This window comes from Budorcas taxicolor, chromosome 15 (genome assembly GCF_023091745.1).
Source record: "Budorcas taxicolor isolate Tak-1 chromosome 15, Takin1.1, whole genome shotgun sequence".
Classification (NCBI taxonomy): Eukaryota; Metazoa; Chordata; class Mammalia; order Artiodactyla; family Bovidae; genus Budorcas; species Budorcas taxicolor.
The window spans coordinates 80,282,130-80,308,380 of record NC_068924.1 but is presented as its reverse complement, the minus strand read 5'-3'; the positions used below and the strand labels follow the sequence as shown (position 1 = coordinate 80,308,380).

Sequence of the window (26,251 nt, the reverse complement as noted above, 5' to 3'; positions counted from 1 at the left end):
ATTCCAGGATGTCTGGCTCTAGGTGAGTGATCACACAATCTTGATTATCTTGGTCATGAAGATTTTTTTTGTACAGTTCTTCTGTGTATTCTTGCCATCTCTTCTTAATATCCTTTGCTTCTGTTAGGTCCATACCATTTCTGTCCTTTATCGAGCCCATCTTTGCATGAAATGTTCCCTTGGTATCTCTAATTTTCTTGAAGTGATCTCTAGTCTTTCCCATTCTGTTGTTTTCCTCTATTTCTTTGCACTGACCGCTGAGGAAGGCTTTCTTATCTCTTCTTGCTATTCTTTGGAACTCTGCATTCAGATGCTTGTATCTTTCGTTTTCTCCTTGCTTTTCACTTCTTTTCTTTTTATAGCTATTTGTAAGTCCTCCGCAGACAGCCATTTTGCTTTTTTGCAATTCTTTTCCATGGGGATGGTCTTGATCCCTGTCTCCTGTACAATGTCATGAACCTCTGTCCATAATTCATCTGGCATTCTGCCTATCAGATCTAGTCCCTTAAATCTATTTCTCACTTCCACTGTATAATCATAAGGGATTTGATTTAGGTCATACCTGAATGGTCTTTTGGTTTTCCCTACTTTATTCAATTTAAGTCTGAATTTGGCAATAAGGAGTTCATGATCTGAGCTACAGTCAGCTCCCACTCTTGTTTTGGCTGACTGTATAGAGCCTCTCCATTTTTGGCAGCAAAGAATATAAACAATCTAATTTTGGTGTTGACCACCTGGTGATGTCCATGTGTAGAGTCTTCTCTTGTGTTGTTGGAAGAGGGTGTTTGCTATGACCAGTGCATTCTCTTGGCAAAACTTTATTAGCCTTTGCCTGCTTTATTCCGTATTGCAAGGCAAAATTTGCCTTGACTTCCTACTTTTGCATTCCCGTCCCCTATAATGAAAAGGACATCTATTTTGGGTATTCGTTCTAAAAGGTCTTGTAGGTCTTCATAGAAACATTCAACTTCAACTACATAGAACCGTTCAGTCGGGGCATAGACTTGGATTACAGTGATATTGTATGGTTTGTCTAGGTGTCCATAGGTGCATGCATTTATCTCTGGGCTTTCTCTTTTGTTCAGTTCAGTTCAGTTCAGTTCATTCGTTCAGTTGTGTCCGACTCTTTGCGACCCCATGAATTGCAGCATGCCAGGCCTCCCTGTCCGTCACCAACTCCCGGAGTTCACTCAGACTCACGTCCATCGAGTCAGTGATGCCATCCAGCCATCTCATCCTCGGTCATCCCCTTCTCCTCCTGCCCCCAATCCCTCCCAGCATCAGAGTCTTTTCCAATGAGTCAACTCTTCGCATGAGGTGGCCAAAGTAGTGGAGTTTCAGCTTTAGCATCATTCCTTCCAAAGAAATCCCAGGGCTAATTCCTTCAGAATGAACTGGTTGGACCTCCTTGAGGTCCAATGGACTCTCAAGAGTCTTCTCCAACACCACAGTTCAAAAGCATCAGTTCTTCATTGCTCAGCCTTCTTCACAGTCCAACTCTCACATCCATACATGACCACAGGAAAAACCATAGCCTTGATTAGAAGAAACTTTGTCGGCAAAGTAATGTCTCTGCTTTTGAATACACTATCTAGGTTGGTCATAACTTTTCTTCCAAGGAGTAAGCGTCTTTTAATTTCATGGCTGCAGTCACCATCTGCAGTGATTTTGGAGCCCCCCAAAATAAAATCTGACACTGTTTCCACTGTTCCCCCATCTATTTCCCATGAAGTGATGGGACCAGATGCCATGATCTTCATTTTCTGAATGTTGAGCTTTAAGCCAACTTTTTCACTCTCCTCATTCAATTTCATTAAGAGGCTTTTTAGTTCCTCTTCACTTTCTGCCATAAGGGTGGTGTCATCTGCCTATCTGAGGTTACTGATATTTCTCCTGGCAATCTTGATTCTAGCTTGTGTTTTTTCCAGTCCAGCATTTCTCATGATGTACTCTGCATATAAGTTAAATAAGCAGGGTGACAATAGACAGCCTTGACGTACTCCTTTTCCTATTTGGAACCAGTCTGTTATTCCATGTCCAGTTCTAACTGCTGCTTCCTTACCTGAATACAGATTTCTCAAGAGGCAGGTCAGGTGGTCTGGTATTCCCATTTCTCTCAGAATTTTCCACAGTTTATTGTGATCCACAGAGTCAGAGGCTTTGGCATAGTCAATAAAGCAGAAATAGATGTTTTTTGGGAACTCTGTTGCTTTTTCCATGATCCAGCAGATGTTGGCAATTGATCTCTGGTTCCTCTGCCTTTTCTAAAACCAGCTTGAACATCAGGAAGTTCAGGATTCATGTATTGCTGAAGCCTGGCTTGGAGAATTTTGAGCATTACTTTACTAGCATGTGAGATGAGTGCAATTGTGCGGTAGTTTGAGCATTCTTTGGCGTTGCCTTTCTTTGGGATTGCAGTGAAAACTGAACTTTTCCAGTCCTTTGGCCACTGCTGAGTTTTACACATTTGCTGGCATATTGAGTGCAGCACTTTCACAGCATCATCTTTCAGGATTTGAAACAGCTCAACTGGGATTCCATCACCTCCACTAGCTTTGTTCGTAGTGATGCTTTCCAAGGCCCACTTGACTTCACATTCCAGGATGTCTGGCTTTAAATTAGTGATCACACCATCATGATTATCTGGGTCATGAAGATCTTTTTTGTACAGTTCTTCTGTGTATTCTTGCCACCTTTTCTTAACATCTCTGCTTTTGTTAAGTCTAGACCATTTCTGTCCTTTATCGAGCCCATCTTTGCATGAAATGTTCCCTTGGTATCTCTAATTTTCTTGAAGAGATCTCTATAGTCTTTCCCATTCTATTGTTTTTCTCTATTTCTTTGCACTGATCACTGAGGAAGGCTTTCTTATTTCTCCTTGCTATTCTTTGGAACTCTGCATTCAGATGCTTATATCTTCCCTTTTCTCCTTTGCTTTTTGCCTCTCTTCTTTTCACAGCTATTTGTAAGGCCTCCCCAGACAGCCATTTGGCTTTTTTGCATTTCTTTTCCATGGGGATGGTCTTGATCCCTGTCTCCTGTACAATGTCACGAACCTCATTCCATAGTTCATCAGGCACTCTATCTATCAGATCTAGGCCCTTAAATCTATTTCTCACTTCCACTGTATAATCATAAGGGATTTGATTTAGGCCATACCTGAATGGTCTTTTGGTTTTCCCTACTTTCTTCCATTTCAGTCTGAATTTGGCAATAAGGAGTCCATGATCTGGGCCACAGTCAGCTCGTGCTCTTATTTTTGTTGACTGTATAGAGCTTCTCCATCTTTGGCTACAAAGAATATAATCAGTCTGATTTTGGTGTTGACCACCTGGTGATGTCCATGTGTAGAGTCTTCTCTTGTGTTGTTGGAAGAGGGTGTTTGCTTGACCAGTGCATTTTCTTGACAAAACTCTATTAGCCTTTTCCCTGCTTCATTCCACATTCCAAGGTCAAATTTGCCTGTTACTCCAGGTGTTTCTTGACTTCCTACTTTTGCAATCCATTCCCCTATAATGAAAAGGACATCTTTTTTGGGTGTTAGTTCTAAAAGGTCTTGTAGGTCTTCATAAAACCTTTCAACTTCAGCTTCTTCAGTGTTACTGGTTGGGGCATAGACTTGGATAACTGTGATATTGAATGGTTTGCCTTGGAGACGAACAGAGATCATTCTGTCGTTTTTGAGATTGCATCCAAGTACTGCATTTGGGACTCTTTTGTTGACTATGATGGCTACTCCATTTCTTCTGAGGCATTCCTGCCCACAGTAGTAGATATAATGGTCATCTGAGTTAAATTCACCCATTCCAGTCCATTTTAATTTGCTGATTCCTAGAATGTCAGTGTTCACTCTTGCCATCTCTTTTCTGACCACTTCCAATTTGCCTTGATTCGCGGACCTGACATTCCAGGTTCCTATGCAATATTGCTCTGTACAGCATCGGACCTTGCTTCTATCACCAGTCACATCCACAGCTGGGTATTGTTTTTGCCTTGACTCCATCCCTTCATTCTTTCTGGAGTTATTTTCCCACTGATCTCCAGTAGCATAATGGGCTGGGGAGTTCCTCTTTCAGTATCCTATCATTTTGCCTTTTCATACTGTTCATGGGGTTCTCAAGGAAAGAATACTGAAGTGGTTTGCCATTCCTTTCCCCAGTGGACCATATTCTGTCAGAATGTTCTGTTTTGTTCAGTTGATCTATATTTCTGTCTTTGTGCCAATACCATCCTGTCTTGATGACTGTGGCTTTGTAGTAGAGCCTGGAGTCAGGCAAGTTGATTCCTCCAGTTCCATTCTTATTTCTCAAGATTGCTTTGGTTTTCAAGATTTTCTGTATTTCCATACAAATTGTGAAATTATTTGTTCTATTTCTGTGAAAAATACCATTGGTAGCTTGATAGGGATTGCATTGAATCTATAGATTGCTTTGGGTAGTATGCTCATTTTCACTATATTGATTCTGCCAATCCATGAACATGGTATATTTCTCCATCTATTTCTGTCCTCTTTGATTTCTTTCACCAGTGTTTTATAGTTTTCTATATGTAGGTCTTTTGTTTCTTTAGGTAGATTTAGATTTATTCCTAAGTATTTTCTTCTTTTGGTTGCAATGGTGAATAGAATTGTTTCCTTAATTTCTGTTCCTGTTTTCCTAATATTAGTGTATAGGAATGCAAGGGATTTCTGTGTGTTGATTTTATATCCTGCAACTTTACTAATTTCATTGAATGGCTCTAGTAATTTTCTGGTGTTGCGGGTTTTCTATGTAGAGGATCATGTCATCTGCAAACAGTGAGAGTTTTACTTCTTCTTTCCCTATCTGGATCCCTTTTATTTCTTTTTCTGCTGATTGCTGCGGCCGAAACTTCCAAAACTATGTTGAATAGTAGTGGTGAAAGTGGGCACCCTTGTCTTTTTCCTGACTTTAGGGGAAATGCTTTCAACTTTTCATCATTGAGGATAATGTTTGCTGTGGGTTTGTCATATATAGCTTTTATTATGTTGAAGTATGGTCCTTCTATTCCTGGCCTCTGGAGAGTTTTTATCATAAATGGATGTTGATTTTGTCAAAGGCTTTCTCTGCATCTATTCAGATAATCATATGGCTTTTATTTTTCAATTTGTTAATGTGGTGTATTACATTGATTGATTTGCGGATATTGAAGAATCCTTGCATCCCTGGGATAAAGCCCACTTGGTAATGATGTATGATCTTTTTAATGTGTTGTTGGAATCTGATTACTAGAATTTTGGTAAGGATTTTTGCATCTATGTTCATCAGTGATATTGGCCTGTAGTTTTCTTTTTTTGTGGCATCTTTTTCAGGTTTTGGTATTAGGGTGATGATGGTGGCCTCATAGAATGAGTTTGGAAGTTTACCTTCCTCTGCAATTTTCTGGAAGAGTTTGAGTAGGCTAGGTGTTAGCTCTTCTCTAAATTTTTGGTAGAATTCACCTGGGCTTTTGTTTGCTGGAAGATTTCTGATTACAGTTTCAATTTCCATGCTTGTGATGGGTCTGTTAAGATTTTCTATTTCTCCCTGGTTCTGTTTTGGAAAGTTGCACTTTTCTAAGAATTTGTCCATTTCTTCCAAGCTGTCCATTTTATTGGCATATAAGTGCTGATAGTAGTCTCTTATGATCCTTTGTATTTCTCTCTTGTCTGTTGTGATCTCTCCATTTTCATTTCTAATTTTATTGATTTGAGTTTTCTCTTTGTTTCTTGATGAGTCTGGCTAATGGTTTGTCAATTTTATTTATCTTCTCAAAGAACCAGCTTTTGGCTTTGTGGATTTTTGCTATGGTCTCTTTTGTTTCTTTTGCATTTATTTCTGCCCTAATTTTTAAGATTTCTTTCCTTCTACTAACCCTGGGGTTCTTCATTTCTTCCTTTTCTAGTTGCTTTAGTTGTAGAGTTAGGTTATTTATTTGACTTTTTTCTTGTTTCTTGAGGTATGCCATGTATTGCTATGAACTTTCCCCTTAGCACTGCTTTTACAGTGTCCCACAGCTTTGGGGTTGTTGTGTTTTCATTTTCATTCGTTTCTATGCATATTTTGATTTCTTTTTTGATTTCTTCTGTGATTTGTTGGTTATTCAGCAGCGTGTTGTCCAGCCTCCATATGTTGGAATTTTTAATAGTTTTTCTCCTCTAGTTGAGATCTAATATTAATGCATTACGGTCAGAAAAGATGCTTGGAATGATTTCAATTGTTTTGAACTTACCAAGGCTAGATTTATGACTCAGGATGTGATCTATCCTGGAGAATGTTCCGTGTGCACTTGAGAAAAAGGTGAAATTCATTGTTTTGGGGTGATGTGTCCTGTAGATATTAATTAGGTCTAGCTGACCTATTGTATCATTTAAAGTTTGGATTTACTTGTTAATTTTCTGTTTAGTTGATCTGTCCATAGGTGTGAGTGGGGTATTAACGTCTCCCACTATTATTGTGTTATTGTTAATTTCCCCTTTCATGCTTGTTAGCATTTGTCTTACATATTGTGGTGCTCCTATGTTGGGTGCATATATATTTATAATTGTTATATCTTCTTCTTGGGTTGATCCTTTGATCATTATGTAGTGGCCTTCTTTGTCTCTTTTCACAGCCTTTGTTTTAAAATCTATTTTATCGGATATGAGTATTGCTATTCCTGCTTTCTTTTGGTCTCTATTTGTGTGGAATACCTTTTTCCAGCCCTTCACTTTCATTCTGTATGTGTCCCTTGTTTTGAGGTGGGTCTCTTGTAGACAACATATATAGGAGTCTTGTTTTTGTATCCATTCAGCCAGTCTTTGTCTTTTGGTTGGGGCATTCAAACCATTTACGTTTAAGGTAATTATTGATAAGTATGATCCCATTGCCATTTACTTTATTGTTTTGGGTTCGAATTTATACACCCTTTTTGTGTTTCCTGTCTAGAGAAAATCCTTTAGCATTTGTTGGAGAGCTGGTTTGGTGGTGCTGAATTCTCTCAGCTTTTGCTTGTCTGTAAAGCTTTTGATTTCTCCTTCATATTTGAATGAGATCCTTGCTGGGTACAGTAATCTGGGCTGTAGGTTATTTTCTTTCATCACTTTAAGTATGTCTTGCCATTCCCTCCTCGCCTGAAGAGTTTCTATCGAAACATCAGCTGTTATCCTTATGGGAATCCCCTTGTGTGTTATTTTTCCCTTGCTGCTTTTAATATTTGTTCTTTGTGTTTGATTTTGTTAATTTGATTAATATGTGTCTTGGGGTGTTTCGCCTTGGGGTTATCCTGTTTGGGACTCTCTGGGTTTCTTGGACTTGGGTGATTATTTCCTTCCCCATTTTAGGGAAGTTTTCAACTATTATCTCCTCAAGTATTTTCTCATGGTCTTTCGTTTTGTCTTCTTCTTCTGGGACTTCTATGATTCGAATGTTGGGGTGTTTCATATTTTCCTGAATATTTCATATTTTCCTGAATACAATAGGTCTCTGAGATTGTCCTCATTTCTTTCCCCTTCTCTGATTCATTTATTTCTACCATTCTATTTTTTACCTCACTAATCCTATCTTCTGCCTCCATTATTCTACTATTTGTTGCCTCCAGGGTGTCTTTGACCTCATTTATTGCATTATTCATTATATATTGACTCTTTTTTATTTTTTCTAGGTCCTGGTTAAACCTTTCTTGCATCTTTTCAATCTTTGTCTCCAGGCTATTTATCTGTGATTCCATTTTGTTTTCAAGTTTTGGGATCATTTTCACTATCATTATTTGGAATTCTTTATCAGATAGATTCCCTATCACTTCCTCTTTTGTTTGGTTTGGTGGGCATTTCTCCTGTTCCTTTACCTGCTGGGTATTCCTCTCTCTCTTCATCTTGGTTATATAGCTGTGTTTGGGGTGGCCTTTCTGTATTCTGGCAGTTTGTGGAATTCTCTTTATTGTGGAGTTTCCTTGCTGTGGGTGGGGTTGTATGTGTGGCTTGTCAAAGTTTCCTGGTTAGGGAAGCTTGTGTTGGTGTTCTGGTGGGTGGGGCAGATTTCTTCTCTCTGGAAAGCAATGAGGTGTCCAGTAATGAGTTATGAGATGTCAGTGGGTTTTGAATGACTTTGGGTAGCCTGTATATTGAAGCTCAGGGGTGTGTTCCTGTGTTGCTGGAGAATTTGCCTTGCTCTGGAACTTGTTGGCCCTCGGGAGGTGCTTGGTTTCAGTGTAAGTATGGAGGCATTTGATGAGCTCCTGTCAATTAATGTTCCCTGGGGTCAGGAGTTCTCTGGTGTTCTCAGGATTCGGACTTAAGCCTCCTGCTTCTGGTTTTCAGTCTTATTTTTACAGTAGCCTCAAGACTTCTCCATCTATACTGCACCATTGATAAATCATCTAGGTTGCCTCTGCACGGCCCACTAGCCCCTCTGCATTTGGGTTGCAGGAAATCAGACGACCGTCGGGTCTCCATCTGGGGCACCCTTGGCATGCCTCCCCCAATCCCAGGGGCTGCACCAGCTCCATAAACAGTGTAATTTTTTATGGGGAAAGAAGAAATTTTTGAAAACCCATTTCGGTGACCATCACGGGAAGAAGGGCTAGTTCAAATTTATCCTGAAATGATGTTGCTTATCCTTTTATTATTGTAAAGCAACAGTCACATATATTAAATCATCAGAGGCCTTTAAAATCCCTCTTGTTTCAACCAAAGATCTCTTCATTATACACAAGCACAGAATTTCAATTGCTTTGGCAGAGATAGACTTTGCTTTATTTCAAAGTTTCAGTCAGTTTAAAAAATAGCCTTTTAATTTTTGTGAGACCTCATAAAATAAATTGCCTTCCCTTGTGGCTCAGCTGGTAAAGAATCTGCCTGAATTCTGCAAATGCAGAGACACCAGTTTAATTCCTGGGTTGGGAAGATCTGCTGGAGAAATGATAGTCTACCCAATCCAGTCTTCTTGGGCTTCCCTGGTGGCTCAGCCGGTAAAGAATCTGCTTGCAATGCGGGACACCTGGCTTTTACCCAAGGGTTGGGAAGACCCCCTGGAGAAGGGAAAGACTACCCACTTCAGCATTCTGGCCTGGAGAACTCCATGGACTCTGTATTCCATGGAACATTGAGAAGGTACTTCTTGACAATTCAAGATGAAAAGCTGGGGTCTCTCCCTAAGACAGTGGAGCATTTCGACTTTTCCAGTGCTCAATGGGGGAAAACATGGTGTGTATGAGACTCGTAATGCTATCATTTCATGAGTAGGCAATGTATTCTCTTGTCTCTTTTCTGATTTTAGGAGCATCAAGCCAATGATTGGAGGAGGAAATATCACAGAGATCAGTGAATTTATCCTTTTGGGATTCTCAGATTTCCCCAGAATCATAGTAGTGCTCTTTGTCGTATTCCTGGTGATATACATTTTGACCCTGACTTGGAACCTGTCGCTCCTCATCTTAATAAGAATGGACTCCCACCTCCACACCCCCATGTACTTCTTTCTCAGTAACCTGTCCTTCATGGACGTCTGCTACGTGACCTCCACAGCCCCCAAGATGCTCTACGACTTCTTCCAGGAGCGGCAAACTATCACCTTAGTGGGCTGTGCTGCTCAGTACTTCGTGTTCTCCACCATGGGGCTGAGCGAGTCTTGCCTCATGACCGCCATGGCTTATGACCGATACGCCGCCATTTGTAACCCGCTCCTCTATTCGTCAGTCATGTCGCCCGCTCTCTGCGGTCGGCTGGTGCTGGGATCCTACTTGGCTGGACTCTCGGCCACTATATTCCAATTGTGTTTCATGCTCCAGCTCCAGTTCTGTGGGCCTAATGTCATCAACCACTTCTTCTGTGACCTGCCCCAGCTGTTAGTTCTATCCTGCACTGACACATTCTCTGTACAACTCTTTACTGCTTTATCGACAATGATCTTTGGGGTAATAAATGTTTCCATTATCATGATATCCTATGTCTCCATTGTCATTTCCATCATGAAGATCACGACAGCAAGCAGCAGGTCCAAGGCTTTCAGCACCTGTGCCTCCCACCTGACAGCAGTTACTTTCTTCTATACCTCAGGTATGTTTGTCTATTTGAGTTGCAGCACTGGTGGTTCCTCCAGCTTTGACAGATTTGCATCAGTCTTCTATACGGTGGTGATTCCCATGTTGAATCCTTTGATTTACAGTTTGAGAAACAAAGAAATCAAAGATGCCTTGAAGAGGTTTCAGAAGAAGAGAGGGTGTTGCTAAAGTCATAGGTTGAGATTTTTGACAGATTTGTCTTTTTAGAATCATCTTAACCCTCAATAATATTCCTATGAATGGACTATAAAATTCCTGGTGCCTTTGACAAAGAGGGCTTAATTCGATATGCAACATGCCAATATGGACCAACAGCTGACTTGTTGCCACATGAACACGATATCTTTACGTCTTGGAGGTTCATAGTTTTCATCCTACGTGAGGAGTGGCCTCAACATTTATTAATATATATGTAAGTATTTGTGAAACATTAAGGTTTAGAACCTTGCTGCTTCTTTTTTGCTTGTGAGAGGGAGCCCTGTTCCATCCCAGCCTTCTGACCCTGAAGGAGAGATCTGACAGAGGCCCCAGGACTGAGGAAACCTTGTCCCTCAAATATTTGGATGTAGCATAATCCAGACGTGGTGCTCACTGATGTCCATTCTGGGCATCTGACAAAAATGAAATGGAACACAGAGGAGAAATGTGTCTTTGGACAGAAACAAGGTATACAATTGGCTTAGTTGTGCCTCCTGGGAAGATCAGTCTGAGATAGTTTATGCTTGTGCAAAGCCTCTTTGGGGGCTTAATATCTACTAAAATTTTGATTACATCCTAGTTTCCACCAGCTGTAATCTAAGGAAGGAGCAGGTGATTTGAATCATAAAGAGAAATGGAATGACGCACGTGGTCCCTTCAGTACCGTTTACTCATGAGTCTGATGATGTAATTTCTTGCAACTGGTATCCAGTGGGGATTTCTGATGCGAGATGATATTCAAAATCCATGTCACAGCCAATAGCAATTTCTGCCACTGTGGGACTCAAACTTTTCTTTCTCTTCCACCCTCCTTAGCCTGGAAAATTACTCTGTTTGACATAGCCAATGGGATCGGATCACCCAATTATTTCTGACCTCAAAAGGATCTATTAAAATTTGATGTGAGGAGACTTGTGTGGGAAATTATTGTAATAATAGCACTACTGAATATTCAATATTGCAGGGAGTAAAAACAAATATGGAAATTGGTATACGTCTTTTCCTCCCGTGTGTGTGCCGTGTTTTATCTCCTAGAGATTTATGGCTGCATGGGGTGACATGTTGGTTGGAGTAGAATTGATAGTGTGGCTTAATGCTGTTTATTCCCAGAAATCCTCAGGGGCCAGGAGACAAAGTAGTGGGATGGGCAGAGTTCCATCAGTTCCATTGTTGAAGAAAGGTATAAAGATTTTGGTCATTGAGGTCTCATTCGAAAGAGGAACAACAGGTGAAGCAGCATATTCACTATTGATTTGAAACTTGAACAAACTGATATAAACTAGATGTCGTTCGCATTTACATATTACCCTTGGAGATTCACTGGGCTCTTAATGAATGTTTGGGAGGTCTCATTTTCAATGAGCTGCATGAACTATTCTGTTTAATTAAGGACTGTAAAGGCAGGTGTATTTGAAGTCTTTGCCAAATCTTCCATGAGTTTACACATGTATAAGATTTAGAAAGGGGGGATTGTTGAAACTCTGGTGGGTGGGGCTTATCCTATGATAAGGAACCTGTAATACGAATAAAGGATGTTTTGCCCTCCCATTCAGGTATTTGTGGTTGCTGTTTAGTTGCTAAGTCGTGTCTGACTCTGCAACCCCATGCACTGCAGCATGCCAGGCTTCCCTGTCCTTCACTATCTCCCAGAGTTTACTCAAACTCTTGTTCATTGGGTTGGTGATGCCATCCAACCATCTCATTCTTTGTTGCTCCTTTCTCCTCCTGTCCTCAATCTTTCCCAGCATCAGATATATATAGGTTTTTCTGAAGCATTGATGTAAGAGTCTGTTCTTAAGGGGCCATGATGACTTCCTTAGGAGACAGAACTCTGTTAGATGTTAGTGCATGGAAATGCAACTAATTTCTGTACATCAATTTTATATCTTGTATGTTTACTGAATTTATTGATTACTTATGCCAGTGTTTTGGGGGAGTCTTCAAGATTTTCTCTGGGTGGAATTATATCATCTGCAGTTAATGACAAGTTTACTTCCTCCTTCATCCTTTAGATCACACTGTTGTAATTCTGACTATAGCACCCCACTCCAATACTCTTGCCTGGAAAATCCTAGGGACAGAGGAGCCTGGTGGGCTGCAGTCCATGGGGTGGCAGAGTCAGACACGACTGAGCTACTTCACTTTCACTTTTCACTTTCATGCACTGGAGAAGGAAATGGCAACCCACTCCAATATTCTTGCCTGGAGAATCTCAGGGACGGAGGATCCTGGTGGGCTGCTGTCTATGGGGTCGCACAGAATCGGACATGACTGAAGTGACTTAGCAGCAGCAGCAGCAGTTACCATTTATCTTGTGTTATATATTTGCGTATGTTTTCATGTTACTATTAAGTTGGCCAAAAAGTTCAGTCGCATTTTACTGTAACGTCTGGAGTTTTCTCCAATCTCGTGTAACTATGCCAACTCCACACACTTGCTTCCCCTCGCAACTGATACCTTCAGCTTGTATGTCTTCTCTGGTTCTTGCAGCTTACCAGGTTGGCTACTGACAACCTTTCTTTCGCTTTGCAGTGTGGCAATATAGCTCAAATTGTGGTTTTTCCCTTGTCCCTAGAGCATGGTCCAGTTTTCTGAGTGTGTTTATTTTTTACCAAAGTTCATTCTCCTGTCACACCTGAGAATGTGCACAATGAGCTGATGCAGTTGGGGAACACATGTGTTAGAACTTGGGGCGTTGAGTTCACTTCAGGCCAGATGTGAGCATCCTTAGATGAAGTTCTCACAGTCATGGTTGGGCTTCCTGCAGGAGTCATGAAAACAGCAGAAAACAAATCCTTTTAATGATATTCTTATCTTCCTCTTTCCCTATCTCTTCCCTCCCCCAGTCACGAAGATCCTGCTTTAGGACTTTGGGTGCTGTGACAGAGAAACACATTCCTCTACAGAACTCTACAGACGTACAATCACCCTACCCCTCTGCTTCCTGGGAGACACTGTTGCCAGCTAGTTCAGCTCTGTGCTCTGTTGCCTTGTTGGATGGGTGGCAAGGTCCTGCTTCTTCTAATGGACACAAAGTCTTTTTTTTCCCTGCTCCAGTGGAGTCAGGGTTCCCCAGTGGCTCAGTGGTAAAGAATCTGCTTTCAATGCAGAAGCTGCAGGAGACTCAGATTCATTCTCTGGGTTGGGAAGATCTCCTGGAGAAGGGCATGACAACCCACTCCAGTACTCTTGCTTGGAGAATCCCAAGGACAGAGGAGCCTGGTGGGCTACAGTCCATGTGGTGGCAAAGAGTCAGACAGGACTGAAGTGACTCAGCACATTAGCAGAGCACACATCAGCACATCAACGGAATACTAAAATCTCTCCTTGGGAATGCTGAACTTCTGCAAAGTCTCTCTCATCCATGGATGTCAGACCAACCCTATCATTCTTGCAGTTTTCCCCAGTCACAGCCAAGAGGAGTCAGGGCCAGTTGGCTGGCTGTTGGTTCTGCAGCCATGCCAAGATCTGTACGCCTATTATCCGACGCACAGGTGGGAAGGACTCTGCTCAGGTCTGTTGGCATATAGTGCTGGATCCCACAACTCCTCAAAGGTGCTTTTATTCGCGGATGGTGGTGGTGGTCTAGTCACTAAGTAATGTTTGACTCTTGTGACCCCACGGATATAGCCCACCCACCAGGTTCCTCTGTCCATGGGATTTCCCAGGCAAGGATGCTGGAACAGGCAGATGTAGGGAGAGGGCAATTTACCCAAGGTGGCGTGGTCAGGCTCTCGCTCCACGTGTTGCAACGGCTGAGCTCATTTACAGCACTGCGCATGCGCTCAGGAGGTACTGGCTTGGTCGGGAGCTGCTTTGTGCTGTAGGCATATGCGGGCTCCACCCAAACCAACCTGCCGCATTACTGCTGTGTTCCCGCCGCGTCCCTTGGGTCAGCCAGAGAGGAGAGAATGCAGCCTGTCTACTGCTGCGGCTGCTGATCAAACAGGCGAGAATAACCGTATCTGCAGTTCCTAGGGCACCTCGAGTCTCTTTCCAGCCTCTCAGCTCTCACCTTGCCTGCCCTGGGCTCAGTGAACAGTGCTGACAGTGAGGACAGCAAGACAACTGGCATCAGGAGCAGGATCAGTGACAGAGTCACCATTCCCTTCTCTAGGGGTCTTCCCGACCCAGGGTCGAAGCCGCGTTTCCTGTGTCTCCTGCATTGCAGGCGGATTCTTTACTGCGGAGCCACCAGGGGAGAGAGATGCTGCTTTTCCATTGTTCAAAGGGGGAGTAAAAAGAAGGAATGTCATGACACAATAATGTTGACTCACTCTGTTGTTCTGTAAGTTTTTAAAGCTTCAAATATGCTGTATTTAAAAAAACAAAAAAACGCGAAATTTTCGACAAGATAGCAGATTTTACCCTGGCATCTTTTTTGTTTACATTAAGTATTTTTTAATTGAATGATAACTCCTTTACAGAATTTTGCTGTTTTCTGTCAAGCCTCAACATAAATCAGCCATAGGTATACATATATTCCTTCCCTCTTGTACCTCCCTCCCATCTCCCGCTCCATCCCACCCCTCTAGGTTGATACAGAGCGGTGTTTGAGTACCCTGAGGCATACAGGACATTCTCTTCGACTATCTATTTTCCGTACGGTAATGTAAGTTTCCATGTTACATTGCCCTGGCATTTTGCTCATTCCCAATTACATTGCACTGAAACGGCGGGCAAAACTTGCATATAGTGAATTATCCTTATTACGACTGAAGTGAGAGATAATGAGAGTCCATCCGTCAGGAAATTTGAGTAATTTCTAATGTCACTCTACTGATTGTATGGGCCTAAAGCATCTTATGTGGCAGAAAGTGACGCTTTGTAAATTCCCTACTGACTTCCTCTATTTAGAGAGGGGATAGCACTGAGTAGACGTGAGCTGAGGAATAATCAGGAGAACTTCAATAACTTAAAAAACAAAACAAAGCATTAACTAATGCTACTCAAACCAAAAAAAAATTTAAAAAGATGTAGTGTGTGTGTGAGTTAAACTCACTTCCTAGGAAGGGAAATTTTATAAAATTATCAGTTGAATAAACAAGAAAGTTAGGGTCTCACTGGATTAGCAGTGAGCACTGCTGTATAGCAAGGGCTGGAAGGAGTATTTATGGAACCTATGGAATTCACTGGGGCATATCATGATGTTTCTGGGCCTAGAGAAGGGTTGACAGGCAATTGTGGAAATCAAAAGCTATGGAGAGCAAGGTAACTCAGGGCTCAGCCTCTTTAGGAATGTAGGGATGGTCTAACCCTCTAGATAAGCAACCTCAGTTCAGTTCAGTCACTCAGTCGTATCTGACTCTTTGTGACCCCATGAATTGCAGCACGCCAGGCCTCCCTGTCCATCACCAACTCCCGGAGTTCACTCAGACTCATGTCCATCGAGTCTGTGATGCCATCCAGCCATCTCATCCTCTGTCGTCCCCTTCTCCTCCTGCCCCCAATCCCTCCCAGAATCAGAGTCTTTTCCAGTGAGTCAACTCTTCGCATGAGGTAGCCAAAGTACTGGAGTTTCAGCTTTAGCATCATTCCCTCCAAAGAAATACCAGGGCTGATCTCCTTCAGAATGGACTGGTTGGATCTCCTTGCAGTCCAAGGGACTCTCAAGAGTCTTCTCCAACATCACAATTCAAAAGCATCAATTCTTCAGTGCTCAGCCTTCTTCACAGTCCAACTCTCACATCCATACATGACCACTGGAAAAACCATAGCCTTGACTAGACGGACCTTAGTCAGTAAAGTAATGTCTCTGATTTTGAATAGGCTATCTAGGTTGGTCATAACGTTTCTTCCAAGGAGTAAGCGTCTTTTAATTTCATGGCTGCAGTCACCATCTGCAGTGATTTTGGAGCCCCCCAAAAAATAAAGCCTGAGACTTTTTTTCCACTATTTCCCCATCTATTTCCCATGAAGTGATGGGACTGGATGCCATGATCTTCATTTTCTGAATATTGAGCTTTAAGCCAACTTTTTCACTCTCCTCTTTCACTTTCATCAAGAGGCTTTTTAGCTCCTCTTCACTTTCTGCCATAAGGGTGGTGTCATCTGCATATCTGAGGTTATTGATATTTCTCCCAGCAATCTTGATTCCAGCTTGTGCTTCTTCCAGCCCAGTGTTTCTCATGATGTACTCTGCATATAAGTTAAAAAAGCAGGGTGACAATATATGGCCTTGACATACTCCTTTTCCTATTTGGAACCAGTCTGTTGTTCCATGTCCAGTTCTAACTGTTGCTTCCTGACCTGCATATAGATTTCTCAAGAGGCAGGTCAGGTGGTCTGGTATTCCCATCTCTTTCAGAATTTTCCGCAGTTGATTGTGATCCACACAGTCAAAGGCTTTGGCATAGTCAGTAAAGCAGAAATAGATATTTTTCTGGAACTCTCTTGCTTTTTCCATGATCCAGCAGATGTTGGCAATTGATCTCTGGTTCCTCTGCCTTTTCTAAAACCAGCTTGAACATCAGGAAGTTCGTGGTTCATGTATTGCTGAAGCCTGGCTTGGAGAATTTTGAGCATTACTTTACTAGCATGTGAGATGAGTGCAATTGTGCGGTAGTTTGAGCATTCTTTGGCATTGCCTTTCTTTGGGATTGCAATGAAAACTGACCTTTTCCAGTCCTGTGGCCACTGCTGAGTTTTCCAAATTTGCTGGCATATTGAGTGCAGCACTTTCACAGCATCATCTTTCAGGATTTGAAACAGCTCCACTGGAATTCCATCACCTCCACTAGCTTTGTTCGTAGTGATGCTTTCTAAGGCCCACTTGACTTCACATTCCATGATGTCTGGCTCTAGATGAGTGATCACACCATCGTGATTATCTGGGTCGTGATGATCTTTCTTGTACAGTTCTTCTGTGTATTCTTGCCACCTCTTCTTAATGTCGTCTGCTTCTGTTAAGTCCATACCATTTCTGTCCTTTATCGAGCCCAGCTTTGCATGCAACCCCACGTCCAAGGAGCTGTGGCTGCACGGGCACAGGAGGGCCTAGAGGAGCCATTCCACGTTGAAGGTCAGGAAGGGCTGTGGTGAGGAGATACCCCTCATCAAGGTAAGGAGCAGTGGCTGCGCTTTGCTGGAGCAGCCGTGAAGAGATACCCCATGCCCAAGGTAAGAGAAACCCAAGTAAGATGGTAGGTGTTGCAAGAGGGCATCAGAGGGCAGACACACTGAAACCATACTCACAGAAAACTAGTCAATCTAATCACACTAGGACCACAGCCTTGTCTAACTCAATGAACCAAGCCATGCCCTCGGGGCAACCCAAGACGAGTGAGTCATGGTGGGGAGGTCTGACAGAATGTGGTCCACTGAAGAAGGGAATGGCAAGCCACTTCAGTATTCTTGCCTTGAGAACCCCATGAACGGTAGGAAAAGGCAAAATGATAGGATACTGAAAGAGGAACTCCCCAGGTCAGTAGGTGCCCAATATTCTACTGGAGATCAGTAGAGAAATAACTCCAGAAAGAATGAAGGCATGGAGCCAAAGCAAAAGCAATACCCAGCTGTGGATGTGACTGGTGATAGAAGCAAGGTCTGATGCTGTAAAGAGCAATATTGCATAGCAACCTGGAATGTCAGGTCCAAGAATCAAGGCAAATTGGAAGTGGTCAAACAAGAAATGGCAAGAGTGAATGTCGACATTCTAGGAATCAGCGAACTAAAATGGACTGGAATGGGTGAATTTAACTCAGATGACCATTATATCTACTACTGCAGGCAGGAATCCCTCAGAAGAAATGGAGTAGCCATCATGGTCAACAAAAGAGTCTGAAATGCAGTACTTGGATGCAATCTCAAAAACGACAGAATGATCTCTGTTCGTCTCCAAGGCAAACCATTCAATATCATAGTTATCCAAGTCTATGCCCCAACCAGTAACACTGAAGAAGCTGAGTTGAATGGTTTTATGAAGACCTACAAGACCTTTTAGAACTAACACCCCAAAAAGACGTCCTTTTCATTATAGGGGATGGGAATGCAAAAGTAGGAAGTCAAGAAACACCTGGAGTAACAGGCAAATTTGGCCTTGGAATGTGGAATGAAGCAGGGAAAAGACTAATAGAGTTTTGCCAAGAAATGCACGGGCCATAGCAAACACCCTCTTCCAACAACAGAAGAGAAGACTCTACACATGGACATCAGCAGATGCTCAACACCGAAATCAGATTGATTATATTCTTTGTAACCAAAGATGGAGAAGCTCTATACAGTCAACAAAAACGAGACCAGAAGCAGACTGTGGCTCAGATCATGAGCTCCTTATTACCAAATTCAGACTGAAATGGAAGAAAGTAGGGAAAACCGCTAGACCATTCAGGTATGACCTAAATCAAATCCCTAATGATTATACAGTGGAAGCGAGAAATAGATTTAAGGGCCTAGATCTGATAGATAGAGTGCCTGATGAACTATGGAATGAGGTTTGTGACATTGTACAGGAGACAGGGATCAAGACCATCCCCATGGAAAAGAAATGCAAAAAAGCACAATGGCTGTCTGGGGAGGCCTTACAAATAGCTGTGAAAAGAAGAGAGGCGAAAAGCAAAGGAGAAAAGGAAAGGTATAAGCATCTGAATGCAGAGTTCCAAAGAATAGCAAGAAGAGATAAGAAAGCCTTCTTCGGGGATAAATGCAAAGATATGGAGGAAAACAACAGAATGGGAAAGACTAGAGATCTTTTCAAGACAATTAGAGATACCAAGGGAACATTTCATGCAAAGATGGGCCCGATAAAGATAAGCAACCTAGACCATCTGAAATAATGGCTAAGAGTGCAGGAAATCTGAAACTGGTTGAGGAGGGATAAGATTCATTGTATGGAACCTCAGATCTAGCTGCTCGGGTAAGGAAGGTTACTTGCTTCTTAGCCCTATTGACTGTACCTCCCCTCTTGGGAGGAAGGGATGGCATCTCGTTCCTGACAAAGTAGAGCCTCCGTGTTGTAACAGTGGAACTGGACACAGTCAGAGGCTGGGCTGGATGACTCACAAGCTGGAGTCAAGATTGCTTGAAGTATCAACAATCTCAGGTATGCAGATGATGCAACTCCAATGGCAGAAAGCAAAGAGGAACTCAGGAGCTTCTTGAGGGCGAAAGAGGGAGTGAAAAAGCTGGCCTAAAACTCAATAGTAAAAAAAATTTAAAATTATGGCCTCCAGTCCCATGACTTCATGGCAAATAGAGGAGGAAAAAGTGGAAACAGTGACAGATTTTATTTTCTTGGGCTCCAAAATCAATGCGGACTATGACTGCAGCCACAAAATTAAAAGATGCTTGCTCCTCAGAAAAAAGGTTATGACAAACCCAGACAGTGTATTATCACTTTGCTGACAAAGGTCCATAGAGTCAAAGCTATGATTTTTCTAGTAGTCATGTACAAATGTGAGAAATGGATCATAAAGAAGGCTGAACACCAAAGAATTTGAACTGTGGTGTTGGAGAAGACTCTTGAGAGTCCCTTGGACAGCAAGGAGATTAAACCAGTCACTCCTAAAGGAAATCAACACTGAGTATTCACTGAAAGGACTGATGCTGAAGCTCCAACACTTTGGCCACCTGAAAGGAAGAGCCGACTCTTTTCAGACCCTGATGCTGGGAAAGACTGAGGGCAAGAAGAGAAGGGAGTAGCAGAGGATGAGACGGCTGGATAACATTACTGACTCAATGGACATGAGTTTGAGCAAACTCTAGGAGACAGTGAAGGACAGGGAAACCTGGTGTGCTGCAGCCCATGGGGTAGCAAAGAGTCAGACATGACTTACGACTGAACTACAGGAGGTATGAACAGATATGAGCAGTGAAAGTGAAAGTCACTCAGTCATGTCTGACTCTGTGACCCCATGGACTATACAGTGCACGGAATTCTCCAGGGCAGAACACTGGAGTGGGAAGCCGTTCCCTTCTCCAGGGGATCTTCCCAACCCAGGGATCAAACCCAGATCTCCCACGTTGAAGGAGGATGAGCAGTGAAATTGTTATCAATTTCAGATAGCTCACTTCAGATATGCTGGGATGCACCTATTTCTGGTTTTTGTTTGTTTTTGTTATAGACCCAGTTGTTGCTGTTACAGCCAACCTGCAAGGCTTCTAATGCATCTCACTTGGGCAGGGTCTGACTGTATCCTGCCTCGTGCTCACTCCTTCTGTGTGTGCACGCTGTTGCTTCAGTAGTGTCCCAGCTCTTTGCGACCCTGTGGGAGGTAGCCCGCAGGCTTCTCCCTCCGTGGGGTTCTCCAGGCAGGAATACCGGAGTGGGCTGCCATGCCCTCCTCCAGGGGGCGGCCCCCACCGGGGGCCCCAACCCTCCTCTGTCTGCTGCGCCTCTTCATTGCAGGCGGGTTCTTTACCGCTGAGCCACCAGGGGAGCCCTGCTCACTCCCGCTATTCCACGCAAAATGGTGACTGTGTCTGTGACCTAGGAGAGAATAAATATCTAAGTAATTGTTCTGCCGCCTTGTTCTGTTATTAGAACAGGTACGAATACATTCTCCAGCAAGAGCCGTCTTGTCTTATTGCAGTGAACAGTGTTAGGGCAAGGAGAGAGAGAAAAAGGACCCTTCATATGGCAGGTGCACAAACTTAAAACTAGAAGCCATGTTTAAACTATCAGCGCAAACCCCAGTGGGATTCACTCACTAGAGAGGAAAGTAGAAGCAGACAAATTCCTTTGAAAATCCACCGAGTAGCAAGTAGCAACCAGGAGGAATTTGTAGGACCTGTAAGCATTTCTCACAGCTCTCTATAAGTACTTGGAAAGGCGAGCCAGGTAATATACTGGACACAGGTTGGATACATTTGTGCCTTCGAAGTCTGGGTATTAAAAGGGAATAGGCAATATAACCTCTGGGTTATAGAGGTTGTAGAGCCAATTAGCAATGCTGTCATAGTTTAGTTACACACAGTGACTCAGGCATACATATACATTCCCCCAAACTCCCCTCCCATCCGGGCTTGCAACCATTCTGTTGATTAAGTAACTGAGACACAGTGAGATTAAGTCAAAGAATCAAGGTCACAGACCTTGTAAGTAACTAAGTCAGAATTCAATCCAAGCAGTTCCACCCAGAGACGGAGAACATAATCACCACAACTACACTGAATGACTCTTCTGATAAGGCATGCAAATGTTGGATGACCATACAGTTTGGTTTGCCTGGGTCAATGCTGCTTAATGCTTGTTGTCCCTATATGATTATTAGTAACTCCTTCTCATGACCAAGGTGATCCAGTTTTGATAGTGAATAATAAGATCACCCTGCATTGAGAGCCCCTTTCAGATCTCATGACTAAAAATCTAGAAAGGAAAATTGGAGCTTGATTCCATAAGGTTGTGCAGTGTCTGTGCTAATATGGAGGAACGGAATCAGCTGGGATCATTTCTCCATTTCTTCTTCCATCCGGCACTCAAGAGAATAATTAACTGAGAGTGTTGTTTTTTTGTCAATTGCTTCCTCTTTCTTCACACTGGACCCTAAGGAAACATTTAAGGGAATCTTGAGCTGGAAGCGCCTCTCTTACAGCAATGATTAGCAGGAGCCAAGGCTGAAAGCATGGAGCCTAGGGAAGCCAACCTCTCCATCCAGAATGTTCATATTCCATTCATGTCCTCTGATTCCTGAGAGAACTCTGCATGTCTGGGCATCTAGAGTGTCATCAAGATAGAGGTCCAAGAAAAGGCCGCTGTAGCAGCAGCATCTCCTAGGTTCTGCCAAGACACGCCTGGCAGAAAATCTACAAGAATATCTGGGTGGGTAACATCAGAATGGGACCATCTGGCATGTTCTGTTTTCCTTCTCGCAACCTTGCTCTCCTATGCACTCAACCCAGAGACTTCGCATACCCAGGTGCAGCGGCTGTTTTTATTTTTTCGCAGTAACCATGCTTCTTCTCCCTTATCCCAATGGGATTATTTGAATTATAACAGAAACTGAGGTGTTTAAGCCTAAGGAAGAGCATCTGATGTGGGATATCAGATATTAGCAAGTGAGTGGTGAGAGCAAGGTAGGATAAGACGCCTCCACGCTGGGCTGAGGAGCCCCAAGCTGTCACCACCAAATACTCCGTCTTCCCTTGTCAAAGATTTTCAGTTAGTAAATACTTTGGGGGGCATAATCATTATGGTTGTTTATTATTAATGTAACAACTCCAGTTTTGGAGAGCTTACTGTGTGACCAGCACTCTGTAGGTGGTTTAGTTGCTAAGTCATGTCCGACTCTTGAGACCCCATGGACTGTAGCCCTCCAGGCTCTTCTGTCGATGGGATTCTCCAGGCAAGAATACTGGAGTGGGTTGTCATTTATTTCTCCAGGGGATCTTCCTGACCTAGGAATCGAACCCAGGTCTCCTGCACCACAGGCAAATTCTTTACCAACTGAGCTATGAGGGAAGTCCAGCACTCTACTACATGTTTTAAAAACTAATTGTATTTGTTTATTGGCCGTGCTGGGTCTTTGTTGCTGTAGGGCTTTCTCTAGTCGTGGTGAGTGGGGGCTACTCTCTAGCTGCCACGTGCGGGCTCCTTGTTGCAGAGGCTTCTCTCATGGAATACGCACTCTAGGGCACGTGGGCTCAGAAATTGTGGCCGTGGGCTCGGTAGTTGTGGCCCGTGGGCTCAGAAGTTGCAGCTCCCAGGTTCTGGAGCACAGGCTCAATAGTTGCGGTGCAGAGGCTTAGCTGCTCTCCAGTATGTAGAATCTTCCTGGATCAGAGATCACACTCATGTTCCCTGCGTTGGCCCGTGGATTCTTTACCACTGAGTCACCAGGGAAGCCCTGTATAACATACCTAGTAGGTTTTCACAAGCACCCTGTGTAGATAAATTCTCCCTGACAGATGAAGAAATAGAGCCACAGAGATAAAGTGATCTGCTAAAAATCACGAAGTTGGTAAATGATGGAGCCAAATGTACTGTGCTTCTCCCTAATTCTGCTTATATTGATCAGCGAAAGTTGAAACTGTTGCTTAGTCTGAAAGAGAGTAGCCAGAGGGGCTCGAGGGGCTTCCCTGGTGCCTCAGTTGGTAAAGAATCGGCCTGCAATGCAAGAGACCCCAGTTCGATTCCAGGGTTGGAAAGATCTACTGGAAAAGGGATAGGCTACCCAGTCCAGTATTCTTGTGCTTCCCTTGTGGCTCAGCTGATAAAGAGTCTGCTGGCAGGGCAGAAGGCCTGGATTCGATCCCTGGGTTGGGATGATCCCCTATAGAAGGGAAAGGTTACCCGCTCCAGTATTCTGGCCTGGAGAATTCCATGGAGTGTATAGTCCATGGGGGCGCAAAGAGTCAGACAAGACTGAGCGACTTTCACTTCCAGAGGGCTTGCTGTGATTTTATTCCAAAGCAATTTGATGGTGTTATTTTGCATAAATATACAATTTTACCCACCTTTAAAAATATCAAAAATTATTCTTGGCTGCCATATTTGCAGACCTGAGGGGTATTAATCATTGCAATAGCTGATGTGGGAAATGACTTACTTTAGCTCGAATTTATACTGGGCCAGTGTGGCTTTTTGACCCAAATCTTCTGATTTTCTTTGTTTATACTTTTAAAATGATCTTGAAACAGTAAACAACTTATAAATTTAATTAAACAGTGCTATAAAAATGACTAGAAAATTAAGATAGAGACACAAAGTTTTATTTATTTACTTACTTTATTATTTTTTATTAAAGTGTAGTTGATTTATAATGTGTTAGCAAAACAATTCAGCAAAGTGATTCAGTTATACATATAGACAAGCTCTTCGGCATTATGGTTTATTATGGGATATTGAATATATGCCCTGTGCTGCACAGTGGGGCCTTATCTATCTATTCTTTGTGCACAGTAGTTTGTATCTGCTGATTTATACCCCCACCCCCCTTTGGTAACCATAAGACTGTTTTCTATGTCTGACTCTGTTTCAGTTTCATAAAAGAATTCATTTGAATCATATTTTAGGCTCCATATATAGGTGATATCACATGGTATTTGTCCCTCTTTTTCTGACTTACTTCATTTAGTATAACAATTGTAGGGAAGGAGACACAAAATTTGCAGAATAGTATGATTTTTAAATTACCAGCCCTGGAGCCAGCCTACCTGAGTGGGTTTCCAAGTCTGCTGCTTATTAGCATTGGGGTCCTGCACAAATTCCTAACTTTGTGCGTCTCATGTTAAAATAGAGTTGTAGTGAGGATTAAATGGGTTAATATGTGTCTTAAAAGAATGACTGGGACAGTAAGTGTTCAGTAAGTATCTACCATCATTATCATTAATGAAGACAGAGACAAAAAGGTAGATATTTATGATGCTGTGGCTCAGAAGGCAAAGAACCTGCCTGCAATGCAGGAGGCCCAGGTTCAGTCCCTGGGTCGGGAAGACCCCCTGGAGAGGGGAATGGCAACCCACTCCAGTACTCTTGCCTGGAGGATTCCATGGACGGAGGAGCTCAGTGGGCTACAGACCATGGGATTGCAGGGTCAGACACAACTGAGCGACCAGCACTAACACTACCATTCTAAAAGCTGTCGTTGATTTTCTAAGTCTGTCAATATCTGGACTCTTCCCATAATTAAAATGAGCATACCTCATTTGACATTGCCTAAGGATTTCAGTAAGAATCAGCATTTATTTCACACTTTGAAGGCTCTTGTTTCTAACTTCATTTAGAGTCACTAAGAGTTGGACACAACTGAGCGACTTCACTTTCACTCTTCACTTTCATGCATCGGAGAAGGAAATGGCAACCCACTCCAGTATTCTTGCCTAGAGAATCCCAAGGACGGGAGAGCCTGGTGGGCTGTCGTCTATGGGGTCACACAGAGTCAGACACGACTGAAGCGACTTAGCAGCAGCAACAGCAGGGCTTAAAGGGTAAAATATACTCTCTACCTCAAATATGAGGACTCAGTGAGCTAAATATACCTCATTGTGAGTCTGCATGTAAGTAGGTCAGTTTGTTCTTTGAATTTTCTCAGTATGGGCTTCTCTCCTCTTTCTTCCTCTGTCCTTCCCTCCCTTCCTCTGCCCTTCTTTCCTCCCTTCCTCCCTTTCTTCCTTCTCTTTTCCTTCCCTGAGTGCAAGGAATAATAAAGAGAAAATAGCTATTAAAGGCAGGACACACTTTCTTTGCTAACTTAAGACAGGCTACATTAGGCCCATCCCATGTCCGACTCTTTGCAACCCCCTGGACTGGAGCCCACCAGGCTCTTCAGTCCGTGGGAGGAGGTGGGAGGAGGTCGCCATTTCCTTCTCCAGGGGATCTTCCTGACCCAGGGATCGAACCCGGGTCTCCTGCATGGCAGGCACCATAGTCCACCAGGCTCTTCAGTCCGTGGGAGGAGGTGGGAGGAGGTGGGAGGGTGTCGCCGTTCCCTTCTCCAGGAGGTCTTCCTGACCCAGGGGTCGAACCCGGGTCTCCTGCATGGCAGGCAGATGCTTTACCCTCTGAGCCACCAGGGAAGCCCGAAAGTCCCATCATAAATCAACCTCCTTGAGAGCAACACCCTCAGATTCCAAGAGCTTATGCTAGTCTCAAGATTTCTGAATCCCCTGGTTCCCAAGGCTGGTTTAGCAAAGGTCAAAAGGACAAGTAGTAGCTGCCCACATAAACACTCTGGGTATTTTTCGCACCTTAACTCCATCTATCATCTTAGACAAAATCAAATTCTGCTTCTCATTCTATAATAGACATTTTCCCCACATATATAATTTCCCCTTATAATGGACTGATGATATTTCAGTGAAAAAAAGAGCCTCTTAAAATCCTTATTTGTCCCACAAGTGTGATTGCTTTCCAATGTTAAAGAAAATCTATCATGGTTTTGCATCATTTGAAGATTTATGCACCAATGGACATAATGATAACATATTATTTGGAAGCATCAGGGTCTTACAAAAGCCGTGGGATTCCTTCAACAAATGTGTGCCCTCGAGTATCTGAGCCGCTGGAGGTTCTACAAAAAATAGGTGTCGATTATGGTTTTACTTTCCTAAGATAGAGCTACATTCTTACATTTAAAGTGGA

At 43.0% G+C, this 26,251-nt stretch overlaps 1 protein-coding gene across 1 annotated transcript; it reads left to right on the top strand.

The window, feature by feature from the left end:
• The first annotated feature begins 9,261 nt into the window (after positions 1-9,261).
• LOC128060734 (olfactory receptor 5AN1-like) lies at positions 9,262-10,203 on the top strand. Its single transcript, XM_052653113.1, has one exon. The coding sequence runs from the start codon at positions 9,265-9,267 to the stop codon at positions 10,201-10,203; it is 939 nt and encodes a 312-aa protein (XP_052509073.1). The 5' UTR covers positions 9,262-9,264.
• The last annotated feature ends 16,048 nt before the right edge of the window (positions 10,204-26,251 follow it).

What these genes read in the sequence shown, in the direction of transcription:
- LOC128060734 (XM_052653113.1), top strand. Translation starts at nt 9,265, where the DNA reads ATGATTGGAGGAGGAAATATCACAGAGATCAGTGAATTTATCCTTTTG.